Source organism: Chrysemys picta, chromosome 1 (assembly GCF_011386835.1).
Source record: "Chrysemys picta bellii isolate R12L10 chromosome 1, ASM1138683v2, whole genome shotgun sequence".
NCBI classification, from domain to species: Eukaryota; Metazoa; Chordata; order Testudines; family Emydidae; genus Chrysemys; species Chrysemys picta.
In genome coordinates, this window is record NC_088791.1 from 130,473,242 (window position 1) to 130,485,796 (window position 12,555).

A 12,555-nucleotide genomic window follows, 5' to 3' on the forward strand; every position below is an offset into this window, starting at 1 on the left:
GAAACATCCTATACTACTATATACTATTTTGTGCATGTCAAACAGAGTCCAGAAGAGTCACTTGCATGAAATGAACAGTTATTTATACTTATATAACATTAGAAAGGCTCCAGTAGCAACTCTGTAGTTGTGGTTGTGTTGAGATTTACAGTTCTAGAAGGACTAATATCTTTTTAATGACATGAACTTGTTTGAAAAGACAGATTTGGCTTATTTAAGAGCTGGGTGGGAAAGGTTTCCCATCCCATAAAATTTTTTGAAATTTAAAAATAATAATAATAATCCCATTCTGCCTCAGAACAAAACAGGGACTTTCTGAAATGTTTAATGGAAGGGCCAAATATACATTTCCGAGAGACACTCTGCCCTGAATAGCCAACAGTCTGGTGTGTGGTCAGGATCTTCACCTGAGATGTGGGTACTAAGGTTCAAGTCCCTCCTTTGAATCAGGCAGAACAGGGATGAACCTGGGTCCCCCACATCTCAGATGAGGTCCTGCACCACTGGGCTATTGTGAGGTGGGTCTCCCTCTATCCCTCTGACCAGAAGTTCTATCCTGGACCTGAGAAACCTTTCTGCCAAATGTTTAGCTGAAACATTCATTCCCACAAAAATGAAATGAGTCACAATTTTCCAAATAAACAGTTTTGTTGAAAAATTCCTGACCACTTCTACTTATTTATACATCTTTGGTTAGGTGAATTTTCTAGCTAATTTTCCAGAGAACGAACAAACACACACAGACACACACACACACTTTTGCAGAGGAAGTGTTTAAAAAATTCAGAAGCTTTCACCTTTTGGTTCAAATGATATAGATAACAGAATAGTGTTCAGATTATGGATTTTAGTTTATGCATAGTAAACTTGCTGCAAAGCCTTTTTGTATAAATTGTTTTTATTTTTTAAAAACTGATTGTTTTTCATAACATTTTAATTCATTGTAAGATGAAGATCATGTTATTTATAAATAATTTCCATTTTTCAACAACTTGCCCCATCTGTGACAAACTTATCACATTTTTCCATCCTTTCCTACAATCCATCCTATGTAAACCCCTCAGCCTTCCCACTCAGTCAACCTTCTGCTCCAAGACCCACTACTTATTCGTACCCTTCACCTGCCCCCAATCCCAACTGATCTACCTCTTCCTCCAGACCCTAAGTGAAATAGCTAGCATTGTTATGTAAGAACATGGGTATGGCTGCAGAGACAGAAGCTCATCCTCCATTCCGGAAGGCAGGGCTCTGGACCACAGGGAGCTGCAGTCACCACAAATGATCCAAGTGATAAATATATGCTTTCCTACCTTAAAAAAAAAAAAAAAAAAAAAAAAAAGAACATGCCCCCTCCAAATATGATCTTCCTGCCCTCACCTTCTCTACCCCAACTTGATCCACCAGCAGACGGGATTCTTTCCCCAACCTAAGTTCTTTCAACTTATCTGCACACATCTTTCCCTTTGTTTGCCTGGGTAAGGAGAAGGGGAGAAGGCATTGCTGCAACGCAGTTGCTCTATAGAATTCAGTCTCTCTGAGCGACACACTCCATTAGCAAAGGCTCAGGCAAAGAACAATGGGACGGCCTGTCCTGCTTTCTGAGGATCTCTCTGCCTGGCACAAGGAGCAGCCCTCTTTGTCACCATGTGGGACAGCAGTAGACAACAAGCAGGATGCTCTTGAGCAACTGCAGCAGGGAAAAGAGTGCAGCAGGTCAGTACACTCCCTTCTCACAGAGTGTGCTGAAGAAGACACACTTTCCCCATAGCTACAGGCCTGGATGCACAGCACTTTTTTCTAGCACTGGAAAGTCCTGATATACTGCACTTGAAAACCACTAATATTATTTAAGGGAGGTTTTAGAAGTTTCTCATATCACTATAGTATCTAAGTACTCCCCAGTAAATTAAATCCATAGTGATGACCCTAGTGGACTTTATAGAATTTCCTGTTCATATTCCCTTCCTTGATTATAGGAGCATCTGATTAGGGACTAATTTTTTTTTAATCATGCCAATTATTCAGGCTTTGCAGACATAAGGATTAGTCCGGGCAAATAATTGATTTTTCCATTGGGTAGCCAAACCAAAAAATCTGAAAAAAAATTCAATTCAGATCAACCAAAAATGTTTTGTTTTTTCTTGCTGGAGCAAAACAAAAAACAAAACAAAAACATTTTGTGTTGAACTGAACGTTTCATTCAACCCAAAACAGGGATTTTTTTTGTTTTTGGTCTGGGGTGATTACACTTGTAAAAAAAATTATTTTAGCTAAATTTCTATAAAAAAGAAGCCAATTTTAAAAGAAAATTCAAACTGTTTCATTTTGAAAGTGTTAAAACATTTTGAGTTTTGTCATTTTTCCCATCAAAACTGTTTGCTAAATTTTACCCAAATTTCCAAATAATGTTTAGCTTAAACTATCTGTCTGAAAAATTTCACCCAGCTCTAGTAAGGATAGCCTAAATCCTCGAAATCTGATTCCAAACCTTTTCAATATTGTGGTTACTTCATGGATATTTTAAAACTTGGTGGCTCCCCACAACCAAACATAGTTTTTGTTTGTTGTTGTTGTTTTTTACTGACTCAAAACTTTGATTCAAGAGGGATACTAAAGGTTAGATGATTTTTCAATTTTGTTAATCTACGTACAGTTTAATTATATGATATGATCTAATCTTGATTTTAAAAACTATAATTTGAAAATATGGATTTCGTGGCATGTTTGGACAGGCTAAAGTTTTTTTTAGAAGAATGGGCCTGCTTCAAACTGCATAGTTGCACAATGTTTGTTTGAATCTCTTATAGTGCAGGATGTAAATTGTTTTTCAAATTTAAATGATTTCTATGTTTAGTTTTTACAGAAATCATTGCTGAAAACCTGGACAGAGAGATAACAGGAAGTGAATGGAAGCAGCACTTTCAAAGCTTCATCACTGAGTTATTTGTTCTCTCCATTAACAGAAATCCAGAATTCCTGGTTTGTTAGATTTGAAACGTGATCACATTCTGAAGAACAAGCTGACAATTCTAGGAGATTTTCCTGAGCCAACATACTTAAGCTTAGAATGGAGTCAACTGTTACCAAGAATGGGTTTCAAATCCAATCAGTATATGGTGATTTATGTTCAACTGCATGAAAATATTAATCAAAATGGGAATACAATCCAGACAAATGAATTAATATTTTGTCTTTATAGTATTTTGATCACTTTCACCCTGATCTTTTAAAAATTCTGATAACACTGGAACACATCTCGGTAACTCTCTTTAAATATGGCATCTCCAACAACAAAGCTTATTCATGAATCCCCCTATTTTCTCTTTCACATCTAGTATATTTGTATTCCTATCGTGAAATGCTAGGTTCAGTGCTTTCCCACGTAAGTTAATGTAGTCAGAAAGTTCACATTACACGTGTAGTCAGCAAGCTCTGTTTTACCAAGGAGAAAAAATTTGATATCATGCAGTTTAAAGATGCGTCACAACACTTTTCCACATGACAACCACCTGACTTCTCTGAGATACAGACGCTGCATGTGGTCAGAATCTCTCTCGCCATGCAGCATACCAAACAACGTGCGTTCACTGCCTGGGATTTTATACAATTAACCTTCATACACTACAAATGTATTGAAGATCTTAATTATTTCCTCACTTGTGATATGGGTTGGATTTATTTGCAAAATAAAAGTGCTTTCTCTCCCTCAGCTCCCTTGCCCCAATCTGCTAGTGCTTCTGCTGCTAACGTCAGCCATGAAGGGCCTTGTTTTGCCCTCTGCTCCAGCAGGGGGCTTTCAGCTGAGAGACTTCCTGCTGAATGCTTCCCCCCAACGGAGTCTCTCAGCTGAGGGTGCCATGCAATAAGGGAGGGCAAGAGAGACTCCTAGTGCTGAGAGCTGAGCTGTAGCATCATAAGACACAGACCCACAGATAAGACCCAAGTGATTTTTAAGCCTACTTTAGTAGTCTCTTAATTAGGAAGAAAACAAAAATGGGCATGTTGATTAAATTTTTTCCTCAAACACCCATTGCTTCCCCATGAAACTTTTATGGCTCCCCAAGAAAGCCATGGCTCACAGTTTGGGAAGCACTGCTCTAAACCATTTCTAAAGTGTTTTCTCTGTCAAAAGTAGCATATGGTGGAAAGTGGTATAAAGGTTTTATCAGCATTGGTTTGGAATGACATGCATGACTCATTTGCCCAAACAAGCCGTTCTAACCAATCACCAGGTATTTTCTCTCTCAAATATATATATACACATGTCTCTGTAATATTTTATATACACACACAGAGATAATTTTATGTAACATAAGTGTATATATTACTAGAATATATATTCTCTCACACAAAAAATTGTTAAAGAACTAAAGTTGATCCCTGACACAAAATCATAAAATCAAAGGGAAAAACACACACTTAAATTCATATATATTGCCAACACACACACACACACACAATATGAAAGACACAGACATATTTATCCATATGCAATACACAACATCCGTCACATGTTCCCCACCACTCTCACTGACATACATCTAGCCCTAATTATGATTGGCCTCTCATCTATGGGACATTGGAAATGTGTGTCTTGCTTTAATTCAGGCTTCACAAAGAGAAATACATGCCTGAATGGTGTTTGAAATGTAGCCACAACATGATTGGTAGATTTGTTTCATTGCGTAAAGATAGATTGAAATAGATGAGAGGATTGTAATGTGTGTTACCAATGTTATTCTGTGTGGTTCAATCTTAGTGGTAATTGTAGCGAAGATTGTGTGCATATTGGTGAGTGTAATGGAGCAGGGTGGAGACTGCTGGGCATGAGTACACACGAATGTCCTGCTTTAACTGAAATTCTCAGTAAAACCTGAATTATGGAGTCCCTACTAATGCCTCTATAATCTGTATAAACACACCACTGCAAGTCTACAAACACAAACTATTTAGATTATTGCCCAATGCCCATATATCATAGGACCTTCACATAAAATAAAATAAGACAGCAGGAACATGGTCTCTCTTCCATCAACCAGCTGAGTGTTTGTTCAGATAATAGGTTTTGGTGTTTGGTGAGAGGGTTTTTTTTTTCGGGGGGGGGGGGAGAAGAGGAGGAGGGGAAGTGAAGTCAAAGAAATGAATATTATATTTTGTTCTGAAAGTGGTAAAGGTTATTAGTTACTTATTTCTTGCAAGAACGAGTCCCACAATCTAGAATTCTAGAGGATGATTAGAAAAACAAATAAAAAAAGATTCTATTCTAACAAATATTGTATTCTTATAATAATTTCTTTAGGACTTTTCCATTAGGAATGATTTATTTGCTACACACATGTTTGTAGCATATATACAAAGATATATGCTGACAAAAAGCAAGCTGTTAGTCTACAGTATGTTGTCTGATGGATAAAGTACAATATTAAGTTACATCTTTGAGAAAATATCCTAAACATACTTGATCAGTTTAATGAAATACTTAACCAACCCCAATGTGGCAGCTTGTCAGTTTAACATTTAGGAAATTCAGGTGCTTAAAGTAAGTTTATAAGTTTGTTGAAAATAAATGACAAATCACATTTCCAAAACAGAAACATTGTTTACTTTTTGTCATTCCATTATAATACAGTGCCCTCTACTGTCCAAATAACATCACTTTTTTCTCTGCATTTAAATTTCTTGCTGAAATATAAACTACACAAAATTAAAAATGGAACAGAAGTATGCCAGATTCTTTGAAAAACGTACTGTATTAACATTTGTATATTAATGCCAATATTTTATATAATATTTTTACCAACTTTGCTACTTTAAAAGAAAGTACGTCTCCTTCCTTGTTCATATTATTTGGATGTAATTTCATATGTTGTAAAACTGAGTTTAAAAACACATACTGGCCAAGAACAATTCGAGGTCCCCCCTCCAATAATTCTAAAACTGAATAAACTAGGAAAAATGTATGAGTAAGTCCCACATTCACAGATTTGGAAATCCAAGTGAACTGCACCTCAGTGGTAAGAAATTCAGGCCTGGTCTACACTAGGCGTTTATGTCGAAGTTAGCGCCGTTAAATCGAATTAACCCTGCACCCGTCCACACTGCGATGCTATTTAGTTCGACATAGAGGTCTCTTTAATTCGACTTCTGTACTCCTCCCCGACGAGGGGAGTAGCGCTAAATTCGACATGGCCATGTCGAATTAGGCTAGGTGTGGATGGAAATCGACGCTAATAGCTCCGGGAGCTATCCCACAGTGCACCACTCTGTTGACGCTCTGGACAGCAGTGCGAGCTCGGATGCTCTGACCAGCCACACAGGAAAAGCCCCGGGAAAATTTGAATTTGAATTCCTTTTCCTGTCTGGCCAGTTTGAATCTCATTTCCTGTCTGGACATCGTGGCGAGCACAGCAGCACTGGCAACGATGCAGAGCTCTCCAGCAGTGATGGCCATGCAGTCTGTGAATAGAAAGAGAGCCCCAGCATGGACTGATCGTGAAGTCTTGGATCTCATCGCTGTGTGGGGCGATGAGTCCGTGCTTTCCGAGCTGCGATCCAAAAGAAGGAATGCAAAGATCTACGAGAAGATCTCTAAAGACATGGCAGAGAGAGGATACAGCCGGGATGCAACGCAGTGCCGCGTGAAAATCAAGGAGCTGAGACAAGGCTACCAGAAGACCAAAGAGGCAAACGGACGCTCCGGATCCCATCCCCAGACATCCCGTTTCTACGAGGCACTGCATTCCATCCTCGGTGCTGCCGCCACCACTACCCCACCAGTGACCGTGGACTCTGAGGATGGGATACTGTCCACGGCCGGTTCCTCAGACATGTTAGGGGACGGGGAAGATGAGGAAGGAGATGAGGAGGGCGAGGCAGTTGGCAGCTCTCACAACGCTGATTTCCCCGACAGCCAGGATCTCTTCATCACCCTTACAGAGATCCCCTACGAAGCGTCCCCAGCCATTACCCCGGACACAGAATCTGGTGAAGGATCAGCCAGTAAGTGTTGTAAACATCTAAACATTTATTTTTAACAAAACAGGAATATTAACAATTAAAAGAATGGGTTGTTCATGATTAGTGTGCCCTAGGCGCTTAACGGTTTAGTAAGGGGCAGTGCAAGTTTTGAAAAGAAATCTAGCAATGTCCGGTTTTCAGTGATTGTCCTGCACAAGCCGCTCTACTGTGTATTCCCTGCTACTGCAGCTACAGTAAAATGCGGTCTATATGTGCGGGGATAGAGCAGTAATCCTCCTGGGACATCTCGATGAAGCTCTCCTGGAGGTAACTTGAAAGCCGTTGCATGAGGTTCTTGGGGAGAGCGGCCTTATTGGGTCCTCCGAAGTACGACACGTTGCCGCGCCACGAGATTATCAGGTACTCGGGGATCATTGCTCTGCACAGCAGGGCGGCATACGGCCCTGGTCTTTGGAGGCTTTCCCGGAGCATTCTCTCTTTGTCGCTCTCGGAGATCCTCATCAGGGTGATGTCGGCCATGGTGACCTGCTTTTAATTAGGTAGGGGAATGTTAGTGTTGGGACTGCTTTCCCGTTCCTTTACAGAACTGTCACCGCTGGTTTGCAGCCACGCGGTGGAGGCGGGAGAGGGGCAGCCGAAAGGGATCATTCCCGGGGACAGCCCCGAGGGGGTGGGACAGGGGCAGAGTTCCCGCTTGCCGGATTGCTGGCAGCAGGGACTGACATTGATTTAAATGTGAAATGAGGCCAGTGGTAATATAAAAGTTTTAAACTGCCACAAGTGTACGGCTTACCATGTCTGCCTGCAACAGAAATTCCGTTGTGCTGCCTCGCTTCTCAAATGTGCTGTTCAAGACCCCAGGCACAGAATGCGAAGGCCGAGAATTCGACCTTGTGCTGAGTGCGCATGTGAAAGGTGCTGTGCATGGTCTTGTTCACAGAGAAAGACTATGTTCTTTGTTCACAACTACATTTATCTTTCAGAGGAATTCACTCCCTTTTTCCCATTTCCACAGCCCCGTCTGCGACTGTCTCACAACCTAGCCTGGAATCACACTCCCAGAGGCTAGCGCGGATTAGGCGTAGGAAGAAGAGGACACGGGAGGACATGTTCTCTGAGCTTATGGCCTCTTCCCAAGCCCAGGCAGCACAGCAGACCCAGTGGCGGGAGAACTTGACCCGAATGCACCAAGCCAACATGGATCGGGAGGAGAGGTGGCGGCAGGAAGACCAGCAGGCGACTCAAACGCTGCTTGGACTACTGAGGGAGCAAACGGACACGCTCCGGCGCCTTGTGGATGTTCTGCAGGAACGGAGGCAGGAGGACAGAGCCCCGCTGCAGTCCATCTCTAACCGCCCTCCCCCGCCACCAAGTCCCATACCCACCTCACCCAAAGTGCAAAGAAGGAGAGGCGGCAGAGTCCCTGCTAACTCTCACTCCACCCCTGCAGAGAGCTCTAGTAGCAGAAGGCTCTCATTTCCCAAAATTTGAAAAGTTCTTTCCTTCCCGCCTGACACAAGCCCACGTCCAAGTTTCACCTCCCAATGCCATGTGTAGTTGATAATAAAAAATTCGTTTCTGTTAACTACTGTTTCAATCATGTTCTTTTGGAGGAGGAGGGGAAAGGGGGTTGGAAATTGGACAGGACAGTCTCCTTTGGCAGGGTACATAGTCGGGGGCAGGCACAGCAGCAGGGCACATACACAGTGCAGTGATGCAGTGACTAGTTGCCCCGGTTAGTCTGGGAGGTTGTTTTGATGTAATGTTGGGGGGGGTGGGTTGCTCTGTGACTTTGTGGCGGGGGAGGGCAGTTACAGATCTTAAGCGCCGGTCCTTAGACAGGATCACAGAGCCACACAGCATGGGATCTGTAACCGTCCTCCCCCTGCCACAAAGTCAAATAGACCTCCCATACACACAGTCCCGATCAGGAGGGGTGACAGGCTCCGTTGAAACAAGCATCCCACCGCAGCGGAGCCTGTCAATCCTTGAGTTTAGAAGCTGCATTCGCGTCACAACACTAGACCCGCCCCGCACCACAGTCTGCGTCCCAGTTTTAAAAAATTCCCGCTAAAACAGTATTAAAGAAAACGGTGTGCTTTAACAAAGTAGAACTATTTTTATTTCGACACGTGTGTTGGAGGGGGGTGAAGGGGGTATGTAACTGGATAGGATAGTCAACATTACCTGGGTAAAGAAACGGGGGCAGGTTTAGCTTCTCAGTACACAAACTATAAAATCACAGGTTACCCTGCTCACTCAGGAACTTTGCTTTCAAAGCCTCCCGGATGCACAGCGCTTCCCGCTGGTCTCTTCTAATCGCCCGGCTGTCTGGCTGTGAGTAATCACCAGCCAGGCTATTTTCCTCAACCTCCCACCCCGCCAGAAAGGTCTCCCCCTTGCTCTCACAGAGATTGTGGAGCACACAGCAAGCTGCTATAACAATGGGGATATTGGTTTCGCTGAGATCACAGCGAGTCAGTAAGCTTCTCCATCTCCCCTTGAGACGGCCAAAAGCACACTCCACCACCATTCTGCACTTGCTCAGCCGGTAGTTGAAGAGTTCTTTTTCAGTGTCCAGGGCGCCAGTATAGGGCTTCATGAGCCAGGGCATTAGCGGGTAGGCTGGGTCCCCGAGGATGACTATAGGCATCTCCACATCCCCAACAGTTATTTTGTGGTCCGGGAAGTAAATACCTTGTTGCAGCCGTCTAAACAGACCAGAGTTCCTGAAAACACGAGCGTCATGAACCTTGCCCGGCCATCCCACGTAGATGTTGGTAAAACGTCCCCTGTGGTCCACCAGTGCTTGCAGCACCATGGAAAAGTAGCCCTTTCGGTTAATGTACTGGGTGGCCTGGTGGTCCGGTGCCAGGATAGGGATGTGAGTTCCATCTATGGCCCCACCGCAGTTTGGGAATCCCATCGCTGCGAAGCCATCTATGATCGCCTCCACGTTTCCCAGGGTCACTACCTTTGGCAGCAGTACATCAACGATTGCCTTCGCTACTTGCATCACAACAACCCCCACGGTAGATTTGCCCACCCCAAACTGGTTCGCGACTGACCGGTAGCTGTCTGGCGTTGCAAGCTTCCACAGGGCTATGGCCACTCGCTTCTGTACACTCAGTGCAGCTCGCAACCGGGTGTCACTGCGCTTCAGGGCAGGGGACAGCAACTCACAAAGTTCCAGGAAAGTTCCCTTCCGCATGCGAAAGTTTCGCAGCCACTGGGATTCATCCCAGACCTGCAGCACTATGCGGTCCCACCACTCAGTGCTTGTCTCCCGTGCCCAGAATCGCCGTTCCACGGCATCAACATGACCCATTGCCACTGTGATGTCCTCGGCGCTGGGTCGCCTGCTTTCTGACAGGTCTGTGCTACTCTCAGACTTCAGGACATCACCGCGGTGCCGTAGCCTCCTTGCCTGACTTTTCTGCATCTGCCTCAGGGAAACCTTTATGATAAGCTGCGAGACGTTGAGAGCGGCCACAACTGCAGCGATGGTCGCAGCGGGCTCCATGCTCGGAGTACAGTGGCGTCCGCGCTGTCAATGACTGGAAAAGCGCGCGAACTGTTTTCCCGCCGGCGCTTTCAGGGAGGGAGGGCGGGAGTGATGGACGGATGACGACAGTTTCCCAAAAGCACCCTCGACTCATTTTGTTACCCAGAAGGCATTGCCGGCTACACCCAGAATTCCAATGGGCAGAGGGGACTGCGGGAACTGTGGGATAGCTGACCACAGTGCACCGCTTCGAATGTCGACGCTATCACCGTTAGTGTGGACGCACAAAGTCGAATTACTGTCCTTAGTGTGGACACACACGTTCGACTTTGCAATATCGATTACAAAAATTCGATGCAAGTAAAATCGAACTACTCTCGTAGTGTAGACAAGGCCTCAGATGCAAGGAAACCATTAAATTTAAAATTAAGGGGGGAATTTTTGACTCAGTTACATTTCTCTCATTGTCATTGGAAATGAGTCAGCTACTTCCCAAAAATACCCACTCTTCAGATACTTGCTGTTTAGATGCATGCTGCGTATTTTCTACCTCTAATATATGAAAAAGAAATTACCAATCTCTACCAATTCAGTCCATGCAAATATAAAAAAAATATTTTCTTCAGAACAGCCACAGATACCTGTATTTTTAAGAAGTCAGAGCTTTTAAGAGATTGAAGTTGAAATAAAATTTGAAAGAGCTTGAATTATTGTTTTTCATTAAGGAAGTCTATTGTACTTGACTATGGGTGATAATACAAAAAAAAAACCCCACAGAAGTGTTTTTTGGGCAAGGTTAAGATGAAACATAACTTTAAAGATAAATCCAGATTTCATAATTATAGGAAGCATATGCCTGTGACATAAACTAACTTATTTCAATTTGCAAACACCCAACACCCATCCAAATTGCTTTTTTACAATAACTAAAACCAGTATTGAATATAGTGTACAGAACTAGCTATGCTAGCTTGACTGCAAATCTTCCTATAGTCCTCCGTATTAGGTTCACCCAAGGATGAGGATGACAAGGCAACAGTTAGGTTGCTGGTGTGCTGAGACCACAGCTTATCATGCTGACCAATACTGTCTCATTGTACTCCCCCATATATCTGTATCCACCTGTTGTCTCTTTTCTTGTTCTTAAATTGTAAACTCATTAGCACAGAGACTATCTTTTTGTTCTGAGTTTGTACAGCATTCAGCACAATAGGGTTTTAGTCCATGACTGGGGCTCCTAGGAGCTATGATAATAAAGTATAAAATAATAAAAAATAAATACCAGTGTAGCACAATGGATTTGTACAACAGCAACAGGGTCAAAAAGCAGAGTTCAATCCCTTTAAGACAAGAACATTTTTCCTTTTCTCCTCCCCTTAGATATTTGCAGGTTACCTATTTCGGCTTTTTCATTTTTTGTTTAAAAAATGACAAACAAATGTAACAAAAGTAGGCAACCCGTAATATATTAAAGAGATATGTCTGCCCCCACTTACAACTTACAATTCCCCCTGCTGCTTTTGTCCCTCTGCTTGCTGACCTAGTCTCTCAGCCCCTTTTGCATGATGATAACCACCGTCCTTACTACCCACCCATTGGTGGCATTGCCCCCCCCCGCCCCATTTTCTCTCCCCTTTCTCCTCTAACAGTATTTGTCCACAACCACCAGTGGTGTCCTCACTGCCAAAAAACACCCTGGAGAGATGGAACGACAAACATTGAAAATTTGCACTAAATGCCTGATTTTTGGAGGTGCTGCGCCCTTGCAGTTAAAGTCAGAGCCTCTGAAAATTGAGCCCAAAAGCATCATGCAGGCCATTCCAATGTTCAAGCATGACAAAAGCCATCTTGGTTTTCATTTTACTGTTGCCTACAAGCACATGAGTCCTAACAGTTTTCTGTGGATTCAGGTTATACCATAATATAGATTATCTGATTTACACAAGATAGGATTGTGATGTTACACCCCATATTCTTCATAGAAATATGGTTATGATATGAATATGGCATAACTCAAGATATACTTAATGCAAGATGGCTCATGTAAGATATCATTGGAAAGGCTATGATTT

General features: G+C 43.1%; 2 protein-coding genes across 2 annotated transcripts in view; one reads left to right on the top strand and one right to left on the bottom strand.

Moving 5' to 3' along the window:
* LOC101933868 (potassium voltage-gated channel subfamily KQT member 1-like) overlaps positions 1 to 12,555 on the bottom strand; it is a 730,845-nt gene that overhangs the window by 533,460 nt on the left and 184,830 nt on the right. The window lies entirely within an intron of this gene.
* On the top strand, positions 6,025 to 8,469 carry LOC135981473 (uncharacterized). The gene is made up of 2 exons (XM_065584154.1): positions 6,025 to 6,999; positions 7,994 to 8,469. The coding sequence occupies exons 1-2, from the start codon at positions 6,423 to 6,425 to the stop codon at positions 8,467 to 8,469; spliced, it is 1,053 nt and encodes a 350-aa protein (XP_065440226.1). The 5' UTR covers positions 6,025 to 6,422.